The sequence below is a fragment of the Electrona antarctica genome (assembly GCF_951216825.1).
Source record: "Electrona antarctica genome assembly, chromosome: 19".
In the NCBI taxonomy this organism is placed as follows: Eukaryota; Metazoa; Chordata; class Actinopteri; order Myctophiformes; family Myctophidae; genus Electrona; species Electrona antarctica.
In genome coordinates, this window is record NC_136800.1 from 42,510,455 (window position 1) to 42,527,454 (window position 17,000).

Sequence of the window (17,000 nt, forward strand, 5' to 3'; positions counted from 1 at the left end):
GGGATTTTAGCCAGTTTAGCGTTTACAGTATTTTTCCTTCTGTTACGGTTCTGGTCTAATTTAAGCTGGGAATTATAGTTAAAAGTGGTTTCACATTTCATTGCTAATAATACCTGCCTCCCTTATTTTACTCAATTAGTTTTAGCCTTAGTGGTCTGTGTCATTCCCTGACTGCATGCATCCTCTGGTGCTGCAATTAGCATTTGGGTTGTCTTTACGACCTTCCCCCACCCCTGCTGATAACAGGAGTTGTTGCCTGTTGACCAAACTCTACCCTTCCCCCGAAGTGTTTAGAGTGAGGAGGCAATAGTTGCCATTATTTGAGCCTTGTTGCTCTGCCTGGTTACTCTGCCCTTCCCCCGCTCATGGCTAGGTTTAGAAGTGTCTCAGAGTAGAAGGCACCAGACAATAGGCTAATGGTTTTAGCAAATTAGCTTTGCTCTGGCGGCCATTTTCCCCTGGTTGAAAGCCAGGAGGAAACTGGGAACAATAATGGCCCAGCTCTTAGTTACAATAATCACTCCTGAATCAAATGACATTTCAGCTTGCTTGGAATCAGAGGCTGGAATAGACGTTGACTCTGGAGTAGCCATTAAAACCCAGAACCTGGATCACATTGTCGCCTGTGTTTAGGTTAGCAACCTTTTAGCCTACAGTAACGCTTTTTATCCTATGGTTTGCTGGCTTCTTCCGAGCTCTGTGCTAAACTGGATTTTTAGCTGGTGTACTGTTTTACGCTGGAGTTACTTTTGTTTGTACATTTAGTACAAGGCCTGTGGTTACATCAGGCTGTTTACCATCTACGCTTGAGACTTTGCGTCTGAGCTGTGGCGTCTATTAACCGTGCTTTGAACTATTTAAGTTACAAGGCTGGTTTAAAATTGTTAGTAAAGTTACAGCGATTAAGTTGATAATTGCACACTAACCGTGCTCATTTGGAGCGTTTGTTTTAGTAAAGTTTACCGCGATTATTACAATAATCGCACCGTATGGTTTTTTACTCATTTGGAGTTTTTGTTTTAGTAAAGTTTACCGCGATTACGATAGTAATCGCACGCTATGGTTTTTTACTCATTTGGAGTTTTTGTTTTAGTAAAGATTACCGCGATTACGATAGTAATCGCACGGAATGGTTTTTTACTACGTTTGGAGTAAAAAGGAACCGTAATATAGTCTTATATTACACCGTAATGGTTTTTTACTGTTCAGATTATAGCTATCCACGATTTAACTTGCTAAGATGATAGCATCATGGTCCATAGCTACGCCTACTGAAAGGCCACAACTGCACATAGAGTATGTCTTTACTCAAACTGTCTAAATAATATAACTCAGGTGTCTTTTATACTTTTATTGTCGTTTAACAAACATACATTTAAACACATGAACTATTTATCTAGGGTTGGTTTAAGGGTTAGTTTTAACCCAGTTTAGGTTAGACGTTTAGTTAGTTTTAACTAGTTGGTTAGTTAGGTAAAAAACCTGCATAAATGAGACAATATACATAGCATTCGTCAATTACAGGCAGGTTACAACACATGTATAACACATTATTCATTGATTATTAATAGTTTGCATTGTATCAATAATTACCATTGGTCTAATGTGAGTTGTTTTTCTTCATGTCCATGTGGTTACATGAGGTGTGGATTCTTCTTAGTTGGCTTGAATCTGACTTATTGAAACTGGCGCCAGGCCATTTAAACCCTCTGTTTCCTTAGACCTGCCCTGTGGGCAGGTTCACATCAGCTAACATTCAATTGGCTGCTGGGCACTGTGGCAACAGTCCTTAACCTTACTATTGGTTGAGAGATCAGGAAGTACATTTCCCACTGACATGTGCTAGCCATGTCTGGCATGGGAGAAGCATGCTGGAGGGAGAAGTGGTTGAGGAACTCTTGTTTACACAACTGCTGGCTATTCACCTCTTATCAGAGCTCCCCCGCTATGCTCTGGCCTGTTTCTGACATTCCCTTAGAGGGAGACGGAGGTGTCACATTTCACACCTTCCTGTTAACTTAGCCTGCTTTGGGGTGAAAGGCTCTCCGACCATAGTTATAGTACTAAAATTATTGAAGTTTACACAGTGCATATTTATTAATAGAAACCAAACGCTGATTACCATATCCAGCGGAACACACACTATACAAATATAGATCTATTTAACACTGTTACTGAACAAACAATACTGTACCAATGCACACTATACAAATATAGATCTATTGACACTTACTACACACCTCTTCTTTCTCTTTGTCTGGAAACAACTTAAGTTAACACGGAGGCTTGTACTCTTCCTCTTTTCTTTCTAGTCCACTGCTGTGTCCTCTGACTCCTGTTCCTCTCTGTCACACACACACACACACACACACACACACACACACACACACACACACACACACACACACACACACACACACACTCCTCTCCTCGCTCCAATGCCCCCTCGCTCTTGCTCTCATTATCTGACTCTCTCCTTCTCCTCATCTCACCCCCACCTCACCACGCACGCACGCACGGCACAGCGCGCACGCCACAGCGCGCACGCCAAACTCCAATCTAGTTTCCTTTCCGTCGGTCCACAACTCATCCAGTGACATATTGTAAATTCTACCCGCGTCGGATATACCATTTTTGTGCATTGTGGCGTTTTGTCTGAAAGCCACATAAACACATCAGTGGAGGCCATGCTTCTGTTGGTGAAGGAGGAGGTGTGACCACGCTTCTGTTGGTGAAGGAGGAGGAGGCCATGCTTCTGTTGGTGAAGGAGGAGGTGTGACCACGCTTCTGTTGGTGAAGGAGGAGGAGGCCATGCTTCTGTTGGTGAAGGAGGAGGAGGCCATGCTTCTGTTGGTGAAGGAGGAGGTGTGACCACGCTTCTGTTGGTGAAGGAGGAGGAGGCCATGCTTCTGTTGGTGAAGGAGGAGGAGGCTATGCTTCTGTTGGTGAAGGAGGAGGAGGCCATGCTTCTGTTGGTGAAGGAGGAGGTGTGGCCACGCTTCTGTTGGTGAAGGAGGAGGAGGCCATGCTTCTGTTGGTGAAGGAGGAGGTGTGGCCACGCTTCTGTTGGTGAAGGAGGAGGAGGCCATGCTTCTGTTGGTGAAGGAGGAGGTGTGGCCATGCTTCTGTTGGTGAAGGAGGAGGAGGCCATGCTTCTGTTGGTTGAAGGAGGAAGGAGGAGGTGTGGCCATGCTTCTGTTGGTGAAGGAGGAGGAGGCCATGCTTCTGTTGGTGAAGGAGGAGGTGTGGCCATGCTTCTGTTGGTGAAGGAGGAGGAGGCCATGCTTCTGTTGGTGAAGGAGGAGGTGTGGCCATGCTTCTGTTGGTGAAGGAGGAGGTGTGGCCATGCTTCTGTTGGTGAAGGAGGAGGAGGCCATGCTTCTGTTGGTGAAGGAGGAGGAGGCCACGCTTCTGTTGGTGAAGGAGGAGGAGGCCATGCTTCTGTTGGTGAAGGAGGAGGAGGCCATGCTTCTGTTGGTGAAGGAGGAGGAGGCCACGCTTCTGTTGGTGAAGGAGGAGGAGGCCATGCTTCTGTTGGTGAAGGAGGAGGTGTGACCACGCTTCTGTTGGTGAAGGAGGAGAGGCCATGCTTCTGTTGGTGAAGGAGGAGGAGGCCATGCTTCTGTTGTTGAAGGAGGAGGAGGCCATGCTTCTGTTGGTGAAGGAGGAGGATGCAGCAGAGCAGGCGCACATAGACATCCATCCATCCATCCATCTTCAACCGCTTATCCGTAGTCGGGTCGCGGGGGCCACAGCTCCACCAGAGTGCTCCAGACTTCCCGCTCCAGAGCAACATTAGTGACTTCCTCCTGGGGGATTCCGAGACGTTCCAAGGCAGTGAGTCGATTTATTTCCTCCAACTGCGCCTTGGTCTGCCCCGGGGTCTCCTCCCAGTGGGACACACATAGACATCAAAGGGGGCTTCAGCCCCCTGCCCTTTTTCCCCGTCTGTAAAACGACTGCCCTCTCCAGACCACAAACGCAGCATTTACCATGGCGAAAGAAATGCAAATGCCACTCCCTCTCCCATACGCGAGAATATACTGTAGCTTTCCCCCCCTGAACTCTCCTGATCTTGAACGCAGTAGCCAACGAGTGTGGGGTCGCGCCCGGGGGGGAAATAGCCGATCTACAAGCTCTCAACGCGTCGCAGCGCGGCGCGTTGAGAGCTTGTATAGATCGGCTATTTTCGTCCAAAAGTGCATGCCTCTCTTACGGAATTTCAGCCCCCGCCGGCCTCTGTCTGTAACACTCTCTGCACGTCCCTGGTGGCAACGCAGGCCCTCATCATATGCTTCTGTTTGTGAAGGAGCTGCAGCTCCAGAGGCTGCAGAGCCGTGTCTGAAGGAGAACCTGCATGGGGGACGAATGCACCCTGCAGTCCAACATACTGTAGAAGGAACAGTAGAATGATGAACATATAGAAGGCTGTCAGGAGGGAGGCGATAGTTAGTGTCCTTCTCCAGCCTGAAGACACATGTTGGAGCGAGTAGAAGGACAGACACGAGAGAGATGAGAGAGAGAGAGTAGAAGGACAGACACGAGAGAGAGAGATGAGAGAGAGAGAGAGAGAGAGAGAGAGAGAGAGAGAGAGAGAGAGAGAGAGAGAGAGAGAGAGAGAGAGAGAGGAGAGAGAGAGAGAGAGAGAGAGAGAGAGAGAGGAGAGAGAGAGAGAGAGAGAGAGAGAGAGAGAGAGAGAGAGAGAGAGAGAGAGAGAGAGAGAGAGAGAGAGAGAGAGAGACTACTGTCGTACATGTGTTTTCAGGCCCACTGGCGGGCCGGTGCGGGTACGTCCTCTAAAGGTTAGATACTTTCTAATGTCATTTTGTAAGTATAAGTAGCTTTGGGAAGTGAAGCTTCCCAAAGCCATTTGGCCCAGAGGTCAGGAGCGTATCTTCTATAGCAGGGGTTCTCAACCCGTGGGTCGCGACCCCTCGGGGGGTCGCCAAAATATTTTAGGGGGTCCCCAAATTATTTAAAAAAAAAATATATATATATTTTTTAATTTTATTTTCACTATTTTTCAAAAATAGCAGACCTACAAGCTCGTAGCGCGCCACTCGGTGGCGCGCTACGAGCTTGTAGATCTGCTATTTTTCAATAGCTAAATTATAACAATGCTTAAAACACCAAAAGGGGTTTCCGCCCAAAATGGTTTAAGGTTATTGTAGCAATCAATTTATATTGGGGGTCGGGAGGGGGCGGGGCGGGGGTCCCGAGACATTGCCAAAGCATTTCCGGGGGTCCCCGGCCAAAAACGTTGAGAACCCCTGTTCTATAGCGCGGCGGCCCGGGGGTGGATTGATGTGCAAGTATAGAGCCCCCCCCCCCCACCACCCATGGATATGACGCCTGTGTGTCACATATAGGCCAGGGACTCACTCACTCACTCACCCCCCAGTCCAGTCCCGTCCTTGATGCTGAGTTGCCATTTTAGTCCTTTGGTGTGACTCGGACAGGCATTGACCCCCCCTGACCGCCACACTCTCACGGTGGACAGTGTGACCACAAATGGCCCCTGAACTTTTGGTACATGTGTACCCACTGGCCGCCTCCAGTGGGTACACATGTACCAAAAATGGGGGGTGGGGGGGGGGGGGGGATTTAAAGGTTAGTTACTTTTTAGAGAAATTCTTTGGGGCACTTCAGGGGTTGACACAGGTCATGTTCTACTTGCCCCAAAGGTCATATGCCCACTTTACACGCAAAGTCAATATTTTCTCTTGCAGAACAAGTTCATGTGAAAGGACGACTTCACCACTTCTCACTATCTTATAATTGTCCTCATTAATGTTCATGATAAAATACCAAGTTTTTTTTTCCTACTCTATAGTCTGTGTCTAATTGGAGGGCTCTGGGCAGTTCAGAAACCCATCCTCCATATGACATCATCCATGGGGAGTCCAAGCTGATAGAAACGGCAGGCTTTCTATTCCTGAAAAGTTACAATGCGAAATGATAATAAATAAAATCACACCCGTGTGAACTGAGTGGTGCGGTGACGTCACACACTAACCATAGCAACCATGCTCACCTGTACATGGCCCCACGTACAGGTACACAGGCACAGACACGGGTACACGGGTACAGACAAAGCTGGTTGTTGGAGTGGTTTGCGCCACTCAAAAATATCAAAACACTTGTGTGTGAACTGTGAAGTGAGGGGCGCTCTTACCCCCCTTAAACCCTGTAAGTCTTAAAACGTATTAAAAATGGGAATTAAACAATGACAACGTAACTCGTTATTGGGAGGGAAGCTGTTCTACGATCAATTAAAGATGGAGTGCCACAATTGTTTCCAGTTTTTCATGTGTCTATGAGGTGACTAGAGGTCATTAGACACCCTGGAGTCGTTTTTATGTGCAGTGGTGTATTAACTTTGTATTTAGGGTTTCTTCCTGGAGGATGAACCCTTGACAGTCAAACGGGCCAATGAAATAAAGAGCAATATAGTGACACCACACTATCAGCCACTCCCCTAACCCCTCCCCTTTTATCGTACAACTACAGCTGTGGGTGCGGCTTCAGTTCAGGTGGATCACCACCCATCACCATTCACCACCCACCAGGCAAACCAGGCATACTTAATGAACTGGTGGGCGTGTCCACATAAAAGCATGGTTTTAACAAATACTTTACACTTTTTGGAAAAAGTACTTCCTCCTTATATTATAATAATACCTGATGATCATGTTTTAGGGTGGAAAAAAATCATGGCACTCCATCTTTAACTTGTGTAACTCGTGAATGGGAGGTAAAGTGTTAATGAAGACCGAATGCAGTTGCCTGGAACCTGCAAAGAAAATTCCACTTGCCCGAACGTTTTATTTACTGGACAAGGGCAGTCTGTCAACCGTTAGCGCCAAGCCCTGCTGACTTTATTTTAGTTCACTTTAAAGGTTATACTGCTGTTTACAATATGTGTTTGTCCTTCAGTGAATACTGTATACAGTATTGCCCAAAAGGTAGATTGCGATCTACCAGTAGATCACAAAGGCTGTGCAGGTAGATCACATGACATGCCACTTGAATTAAGTTGACTCGATTGATTGACTGACATAAAAAAGGGCCTGTCAGCTCAAACCCATAATGCAATACTTTGTTTTCAAGAGTGTTGCTGCGCACAAATGTCGGTAGATTACAAATGAAATACAAAAAAACGACCTATTCCATTTCCCCCCTTTCCCATTCCAAGTGCATTTGTCTTAAATGTAATGCCAGTGCCGCTATTCCAAAGCCATTTTCAGCAATGGCATTATAATGTTTTCGGTGGGTAGATCTTGTTAAGCTGGTCATTTTGAAAGTAGCTCTCAAGTCCAAAAAGTGTGGGCACCCCTGGTATACAGGGTGTCCCTTAATTGTTGCACAGGCTGTGCTGTGTATAATTCTGGGGGTCCTGGTCATTAAAAAGGTTGAGCACCACTGACATAGAAAACTGATTTAGAAGACTTTTTTTTTTTTTTTTTTTTTTTTTTTAAATCTGCCTCAGATCTAAATGGGTTAAGACCGTCTGCTAAATGCCTAAATTGTAAATGGTTACTGGAGTTGAGCCTTTGCTTCTGGTAGGGTTCAGATGTGTGTGACTGCAGTTGAAAGGTGTGAGAATCCCCTGTCCACGCTCATGAGGATGTACACTATAGTCGCATGCTGTTGTATATAGAGGAAGGCGCTGACTCAGTTTTCAGTCACAGGTCTTGCTGCTGCTACGGTGCTCAGAGGCCGGAGATCCATTAATCTAATACCTGCCCACCTCGTCATCGTGGTCTTATCACCAGCGGAGGGCCTACTTAGGTGACCTTCACACCAGAAAGCTTTACTGCGATTAAAACGAATCCTGCTGCACATTGTCTGAAAGTGCGCTTCGTTTGGCAGGTGTGAATTAAACCTCATGCGAATCCTAATGCGCATCAAAGAACCGCATTCTACTCCGCCAAAAAACGGGGGTTTCGCGTCGCTTCCAATCGCACTTGATTTCGATTCGGTGCAGGTGGGAATGCAATCCGTAGCAAATTAAATATGCAAGAATCGCAACTTCTCCGCCCATTCGCATCGAGTATTAGGTGAGAATGTGACCTTAAATGCAGCTGTAGCTTGAGCTGGTGGGCATTGTGTCTCCGTCTGTCATACGGTGCACACACTGTCCAATGAAATGAAATGATTACTATATTTACCCAGGGTATCTGGGCTAAGCTCAAGAACTTGTTTCCAGCCAGGCCCTGCTCATAGAACATTTCATCGTAGTGGTTCAATGCCTTGTTCAAGGGCACTTCAGCGGTGGTCATTTTAACGTGTCGGACCGCTGATACGAACTGGCGACCTTCCGGTATCAAGACCGCTCCGCAATCCGTTCGGCCACCGCTGCCACGGGCGCTGTTGAATGATCATTGTCTAAAGTCATAAACAGTGGGGACTGGGACTCAGTCTCAGCATTGAGGTTACAGTGAATTATACTTACGTTATGGATTAAGTTGTAAGGTATAATTTAATGGGAGTATGGGAGCTTGCTTTTTGTAACAGTCAATCTTTGGCTAGGCATACGTTAGAGTAGTTGGAGTACTCAAAGAGATTCCCTGCTGCTGCTGCTGCACTCAAAATCACTCAGCATTCGCCTCCAGTTCCCACCACTCTGCTCTGCTCCAACAACACACATGAGAAGAAGTTGTGTTGTCTTTGGCTGCATTGCTTCTTAATTCCACCACAACATTTGCCATTTCTAGGACTGCTGCTTCAGAAACCATTCGCAATGTGCTCTTTTGGAACTAGCCTGCAAACTACTGTTTTGATTAGGCCTATGTATGGAAAATGGTGTCTTTCTTTTTTCCCCCATTTTATAATTTAGGTGAGGCCTCATTCAGACATATGTATATATATATGTATATATATATATGTATATATATATATATATGTATATATATATATATATATATATATATATATATTCAAGCTTAAGGTTAATGTTTCTTTTTCAACAGCCTGATCATTTTGTATTAGCCAAGTAGACTAACAACAAATCAGAGCTACACAATAGGCCTATCTCACAGCCCGCTTTCCACGCCCACTTCCGGTAAATAGTGGTGACTTTAACATGAGCATTTACATGTTTTTTTCTCTGGAGAATCTAAGTACATTTTCTAATGTAAAAATGTGACAGACCAATATTATTATGAAGCAAACAAGATGGTAAATCAGCTCGAACAGATAGAACAAACCTTACCTTGAGAAAACAAAAGTTGTAGACTTCTTAAATTACCTCTGTTAACATGTAGCGTCTATGGAGTGATGTCACGCTATCACCACTAACCCCGAAAGGGGGCGTATTTAGGGGGGCGGGGAAATTCTGTGAGATAGGCTTATTGTCTCCACATACTGTACAGTGACTGTAGCAGTGTGCGGAAGCGGGCATTGAACCCGGTGCTCCCAACCATGAAATACCAAACTGTATTACTGTCCTTATGAAGTGTTATGAACTGTATAAAATGCTATCATGAATTGCAGTACCACATGAAATGACACAATGCTAAAATGAAACAATGCTAGAATGCTTCTAGAGTTTGCATAAAGCTATGAAAGGTGACCAAACAACAATGAAAGAAGCATACATCGATACACCGGGATACACTGAAACTAGCATTAGCTTAGCAAACAACCTGGATGTTAGCATAGGCTCAGCACCAAACACAACTTGCAATGAAGAAATCAAGATAAACCAAATGGCTACAAAATCACCAAACATATCAGAAATGGTTGCAATCAAAGTACTCACAGACGATACTTTCCAAGACATGAACAGAAAGTGATAAGGAATACTGTTGCTAAGCAGTTGCACAGTGACCGCATGGTCTGACGTTTTGCTTGAGAATGAAACTAGTTTGCAAGGAAACCCACAGTTAACCAGCAAAAACACACAGAAAAGTTCAGCATGTTCTGAAATAGAACATGACAACTGTACCTAATATGGAGATGTTGACCACTTGGCTTAAACTTTAGGCTAGTCTGCCTGTGCTATTAACTCATTTTGGGTAACATTTTTGTTCTCCTTTGGTGAAAAGCTGGAGGTTGCGTGATGGCAGGTTTTCAGTCAAATCTGGTCACATTTGACGAAGATAAGAGTGAGCATTCTGAAGTTATAGGCTTTTAAGATAAGAGTGAGCATTCTGAAGTTATAGGCTTTTAAGATAATAGTGAGCATTCTGAAGTTATAGGCTTTTTTGTCACCTTTGCTCTATTCGGACTGGCCTTTTTCAGAGATTGCGGTAGGTCTAAAGAATAGCCAAAAAAACAAATGTTGCCCCAAAATAAAAGTTCGCAACAATCCATTTCATTAATGGTAGACCCTAACGCAGGGGTGCCCAAATTGTGATACCAGTAGATCACAAAGGCTGTTCAGGTAGAGCACATGACATGCCCCCTAAAAATATATAATACAAAATAAACTATATTTGGCATCTGACACTTGAATTAAGGTGACTTGATTGATTGACATCAAAAAGGGCCTGTCAGCTCAAACCCACAATGCAATATGTGCACACAAAGTCACGCATTAAGGTTATTTTAAAAAGAAAAACCCTACCAATTCAATCCCCCCCCCCTCTATTTCCCATTCCAAGTGCGTTTGTCTCATATGTAACGCCAGCGCCGCGATTTAAAGCCCCCTCAGGTACATTTTTAAACTATTTTGGTGGGTAGATCTGGTTGAGCTGGTCAGATTGAAAGTATAGCTCTCAAGTCAAAAGGGCGTGGGCACCCCTGCCCTAACGATAAGAAGAAACAAGGCGTGGGCACCCCTGCCCTAACGATACGAAGAAACATGGTTGCGTTGTTGTAGATTAAATAATCGAAGATGAAGGAATGACAAAGTGAAGTGTTGAGAATTTATTAAGACAATTTAGCAGAGGAACAACATACAGAGAGTGAGGAACAGGCCTCCTTGCCTGTTCCAGCAGCCACTCCGGGCGCAAGCCTCCTCAACCCCATTCTCAGACAATTCTTATACAGTTGGGTGCCACCGATATTGTCCCTTATCATTTGACCCATTTAGGCCTGACCTCAACATTTAAAAAAATCCTTCTAAATCCTCCAGTTTTCTGAAATAAATATTTTCACGATTTTTCAAAAATAGCAGACCTACAAGCTCGTAGCGCGCCACTCGGTGGCGCGCTATGAGCTTGTAGATCTGCTATTTTCCAATAGCTAAATTATAACATAATGTTTAAAACACCAAAAGGGGTTCCCGCCCAAAATGGGTTAACTGTCCTTTTGCGCAGATCACGCAAACCTCAGCAAAAAGAAAAGGACAATATCGATGGCCTCCAACTGTAGTCTTGTTTTAACAGAGATGCTATACTAAATGGGCATATAAGGGTCTCTGCTAAAGATAACGACGACACACAAATAGGTATACATTCGCTGCCAGTGTGAAGGAGTCAGGTCAGCTGTTAGATTGGCAGCTGCAGTTTGAGCACATTGATGAGAACGCTTCAATTTGACTGAATGGACAGCAGAGAAATACACAATAATGCATATAGATTTGGCAATCTATTTGGCATTCTAATATTCACATTACAGTCCACAGCTTTTTGTTTTTGTAAATTAATAATCAAATAATATTAATTTACATGCCCCAGAAGATTTATAGAATGACAAAGACAATTTAATCAAATACATCTTAATATAGCTATATTGGAATATGACTGATATTGGAATTCAACAAGGAAAAATAGGTTGTCCGAATTCAACGGCACTACCCTTCCAGTGCCGTGTTTAGTTCTACCTCGGGTAGGGGTATCTCAAAAACTAAGGCCTTTTTTGAGGACTTGCTATATATGGTCTGGTGACGTCAGGAGTATGACAGGACATAGGATATATAATGGCTGACTCGAGCTCCAAAAATTAGATGGTATCCAGATGAACCAACCTGCTATTAACCTCATTGTCCCCGGCCCCGATCCACAACAACGATGGCCAATGACGGACCTGTGAGTCTTTTGTCCGGCTCTCTCTGCCCAGGAACGGTGCCTTGTGTGCAGGCAGAGGAAGCCGGTCGAGGCCCCCATGGATTTCCCGACCGCAGCTCCGGGAACCGCCCCGGCCGGTCCGGGGACCCCGGCGACAAAATAACAACGATGGCTAACGACGGACCTGTGAGTGTTTTGTTCAAATTGTATTGCTTGGGCGTTATGGCAACAATCACAGCATCCTATTCAGTGGCAGTGCGGTACACCAGAACAACAGGACAAGCTCAGTATGTCTCAGCTACTGCTGTGTTCACTGCTGAGCTCATAAAGTTATTACTGAGTTTCTGCATGATGGCAAAGGAAACCGGTCTCAGACGGCTGGGAAGCTCCATTGTGGAACATGTATTCATTCCCAAAGAGTTGCTGAAACTGTGCGTTGTATCTGTGTTGTACGCACTTCAGAACAACATGACCTTTCTGGCCTTGAGCAACCTGGACGCAGCCACCTTTCAACTGACCTACCAGTTGAAGATGCCCTGCACAGCCCTTTGTTCTGTGTACTTTCTGCGCCGCCCTCTCAGCGCACGCCAGTGGATCTCTGTGATGGTTCTTTCTGCGGGCGCCAGCCTTGTCCAGTGGAAACCTGCAGAAGTCACTCCCGGGGCCCAAGACCCTCTCGTTGGATTTGGAGCTGTTATTGTCGCTGTCCTGTGTTCTGGACTCGCAGGCGTTTACTTTGAGAAGGTACTGAAGAGTCCACATAGGACAACGTCCCTGTGGGTGAGAAACATCCAGCTGTACCTGTCTGGCACCCTGATCACCTTTGCTGTCGTTTTCATGTGCGAGGCTAACAGGACCATGATCTTGGAGAAAGGATTCTACTTTGCTTACACACCCTGGGTGTGGTTAGTAGTGGGCCTGGGCAGTGTGGGGGGTATGTATGCATCCGTCGTAATAAAGTACACGGATAATATTGTGAAGAACTTTGCTTCCGTGGTTGCCAGCCTTATCGCAACCGTGGCTTCGGTCCTTTTGTTTGGCCTCCACATAAACCTCATCTTTGCCTTTGGAGCATTGCTCGTCTGCGCGTCCATCTGCCTGTATGCTCTTCCAAAGAACATGTGCAAGTCGGAAGGGAGCTACGTGTGAACGCAGAGCTCCTGCCTGATACTAACCAAGTTGTTCAAATTTAAGACATATTTGGCTCTAAACTACTTTTTTGTGTTTCTGAAGTTAAGTCAATACTAATAACCAGGAGTTTCAGCCATTTTGGTCCATTTATTGCTACATTCCACCTCGGCAAAATGGCAAAAACCACCACCGACGTCCAAACCAAACCTGAGATCCAAATCTGGCGAGAACGCCGACATGATAACCACGTTAATGGACGCCATAGGAAGTAGTCTACTGAAATAACTTGGCCATATGCCCACATCAGCAGTCATTGGCTATTGCATGGGCAGGACAATAGAAATACTACTGATTGACATCTTATAAAAACACAAATTATCACATACCGAATCGATCTCAGTGGCAGTTTCAGTCATGAAGAACTGTGACACTTGTTGTTGGGTGTTCTGTGATCATACTGTTGATCCCTGAAGCATGCTGTTTGCTATCAGTCCCCCATGCGCCACAGAAAACATACGCCGACATACTTTGCAATTTGCTTTATATTAATCTCCCGTGACGCTGTCAAGCCAGGGATTTGCCTCTTACCTGCACTCACTTATTTTTTTAAGGCGTTTTCTTTTTTGAGACGGACGCGGTGGAGAATCAGCTGTTGTAGAACTTATAGTACTAGACATTTTAAACAGCGCGGTGTGGCCGGCCGGCGAGACAGGCACTGGATTTGTCGTGTGACAGATCGCGCAGGGGGCATTTAGGAAAATACGGAAAACAAACCGTGTTCCGTATTGATTCAATACGGGACGCATCATTTAATGCTCAAATAAAGGACGAATCCGTATTTTACGGAACGGGTGGGAACCCTAGCTCCCACTCTCCAGACCAACGCGCAACCTACCGTGTCAATAGGGCTGAGCCCTCGTCGCACGGCAGGTTGCGAGTTGGTCTCCTGGAGCAGGGGTTCTCAACCCGTGGGTCGCGACCCCTCGGGGGGTCGCCAAATTATTTTAGGGGGTCCCCAAATTATTTTCCAAAAAAAAGAAAAAAAAAGATTTTTTTTTAAATTTTATTTTCACGATTTTTCAAAAATAGCAGACCTACAAGTTCATAGCGTGCCACTCGGTGGCGCGCTATGAGCTTGTAGATCTGCTATTTTTCAATAGCTAAATTATAACAATGCTTAAAACATCAAAAGGGGTTCCCGCCCAAAATGGTTTAAGGTTATTGTAGCAGTCAATTTATATTGGGGGTCGGGAGGGGGCGGGGCGGGGGTCCCGAGACATTGCCAAAGCATTTCCGGGGGTCCCCGGCCAAAAAGGTTGAGAACCCCTGTCCTGGAGTATACATGTATGTATTTATTATGAAGAGGGCTGCGCGATTCACTTGTGACAGGAGGAGTGAATCGCCTATAGCGCAGCCCTCTTCATAATAAATACATACATGTATACACATTACACAAATAACAGAATTGCTATTTTTATAATAACATTCTTAAAAAAAGAAGGAAAAAAAAGAAAGACAAAATAAAAAATCACGGAAAATCTCCGAGCCCGAGGCTAATTAGAATAATGTTTGGGCCCGGCCCGAAAACGTCGGGTCGGGTCAGTGCCGACCGAGCCAGTTCGGGTTCTGGCAGTTTGAAAACTCTAATGTACATACTGATGACATCAGCGACCTCCATAATTGTGGGCGTGACAGCGACATGTGACGGATACGAAGATATCTCCATATATGGGCATATTGGTCGGATATCGGCGGTGCGATGTGGGTGTAACGCACGCACGCACGCACACACACACATTGCTTTGGTGGAAGTTGAAGTCAAGCAGCCTGCCAGGCCAAGCCAGACCACACCCTGGCTCTGCTTATAGACAGTCTTACTGGCTGTTCCTTCCTGTGGTCCTGCACGTCTCTGGCTGTGCTTATAGACAGTCTTACTGGCTGCTCCTTCCTGTGGTCCTGGATGTCTCTGGCTGTGCTTATAGACAGTCTTACTGGCTGCTCCTTCCTGTGGTCCTGGATGTCTCTGGCTGTGCTTATAGACAGTCTTACTGGCTGTTCCTTCCTGTGGTCCTGGATGTCTCTGGCTCTGCTTATAGACAGTCTTACTGGCTGTTCCTTCCTGTGGTCCTGGATGTCTCTGGCTGTGCTTATAGACAGTCTTACTGGCTGTTCCTTCCTGTGGTCCTGGATGTCTCTGGCTGTGCTTATAGACAGTCTTACTGGCTGTTCCTTCCTGTGGTCCTGGATGTCTCTGGCTGTGCTTATAGACAGTCTTACTGGTGTCTCTGACTGTGCTTATAGACAGTCTTACTGGCTGTTCCTTCCTGTGGTCCTGGATGTCTCTGGCTGTGCTTATAGACAGTCTTACTGGCTGTTCCTTCCTGTGGTCCTGGATGTCTCTGGCTGTGCTTATAGACAGTCTTACTGGTGTCTCTGACTGTGCTTATAGACAGTCTTACTGGCTGTTCCTTCCTGTGGTCCGGATGTCTCTGGCTGTGCTTATAGACAGTCTTACTGGCTGTTCCTTCCTGTGGTCCTGGATGTCTCTGGCTGTGCTTATAGACAGTCTTACTGGCTGTTCCTTCCTGTGGTCCTGGATGTCTCTGGCTGTGCTTATAGACAGTCTTACTGGCTGTTCCTTCCTGTGGTCCTGGATGTCTCTGGCTGTGCTTATAGACAGTCTTACTGGCTGTTCCTTCCTGTGGTCCTGGATGTCTCTGGCTGTGCTTATAGACAGTCTTACTGGCTGTTCCTTCCTGTGGTCCTGGATGTCTCTGGCTGTGCTTATAGACAGTCTTACTGGCTGTTCCTTCCTGTGGTCCTGGATGTCTCTGGCTGTGCTTATAGACAGTCTTACTAGCTGTTCCTTCCTGTGGTCCTGGATGTCTCTGGCTGTGCTTATAGACAGTCTTACTGGCTGTTCCTTCCTGTGGTCCTGGATGTCTCTGGCTGTGCTTATAGACATGTCTTACTGGCTGTTCCTTCCTGTGGTCCTGGATGTCTCTGGCTGTGCTTATAGACAGTCTTACTGGCTGTTCCTTCCTGTGGTCCTGGATGTCTCTGGCTGTGCTTATAGACAGTCTTACTGGCTGTTCCTTCCTGTGGGCCTGGATGTCTCTGGCTGTGCTTATAGACAGTCTTACTGGCTGTTCCTTCCTGTGGTCCTGGATGTCTCTGGCTGTGCTTATAGACAGTCTTACTGGCTGTTCCTTCCTGTGGTCCTGGATGTCTCTGGCTGTGCTTATAGACAGTCTTACTGGCTGTTCCTTCCTGTGGTCCTGGATGTCTCTGGCTGTGCTTATAGACAGTCTTACTGGCTGTTCCTTCCTGTGGTCCTGGATGTCTCTGGCTGTGCTTTTAGACAGTCTTACTGGCTGTTCCTTCCTGTGGTCCTGGATGTCTCTGGCTGTGCTTATAGACATGTCTTACTGGCTGTTCCTTCCTGTGGTCCTGGATGTCTCTGGCTGTGCTTATAGACAGTCTTACTGGCTGTTCCTTCCTGTGGTCCTGGATGTCTCTGGCTGTGCTTATAGACAGTCTTACTGGCTGTTCCTTCCTGTGGGCCTGGATGTCTCTGGCTGTGCTTATAGACAGTCTTACTGGCTGTTCCTTCCTGTGGTCCTGGATGTCTCTGGCTGTGCTTATAGACAGTCTTACTGGCTGTTCCTTCCTGTGGTCCTGGATGTCTCTGGCTGTGCTTATAGACAGTCTTACTGGCTGTTCCTTCCTGTGGTCCTGGATGTCTCTGGCTGTGCTTATAGACAGTCTTACTGGCTGTTCCTTCCTGTGGTCCTGGATGTCTCTGGCTGTGCTTTTAGACAGTCTTACTGGCTGTTCCTTCCTGTGGTCCTGGATGTCTCTGGCTGTGCTTATAGACAGTCTTACTGGCTGTTCCTTCCTGTGGTCCTGCCTGTC

General features: G+C 46.0%; 1 protein-coding gene across 1 annotated transcript; it reads left to right on the forward strand.

The window, feature by feature from the left end:
* Positions 1-12,122: 12,122 nt before the first annotated feature.
* On the forward strand, positions 12,123-13,103 carry LOC306943751 (CMP-sialic acid transporter-like; the record flags this gene model as incomplete). The annotated part of the gene is made up of 1 exon (XM_079530281.1): positions 12,123-13,103. The coding sequence occupies one exon, from the start codon at positions 12,123-12,125 to the stop codon at positions 13,101-13,103; it is 981 nt and encodes a 326-aa protein (XP_079386407.1).
* Between the last annotated feature and the right edge of the window lie 3,897 nt (positions 13,104-17,000).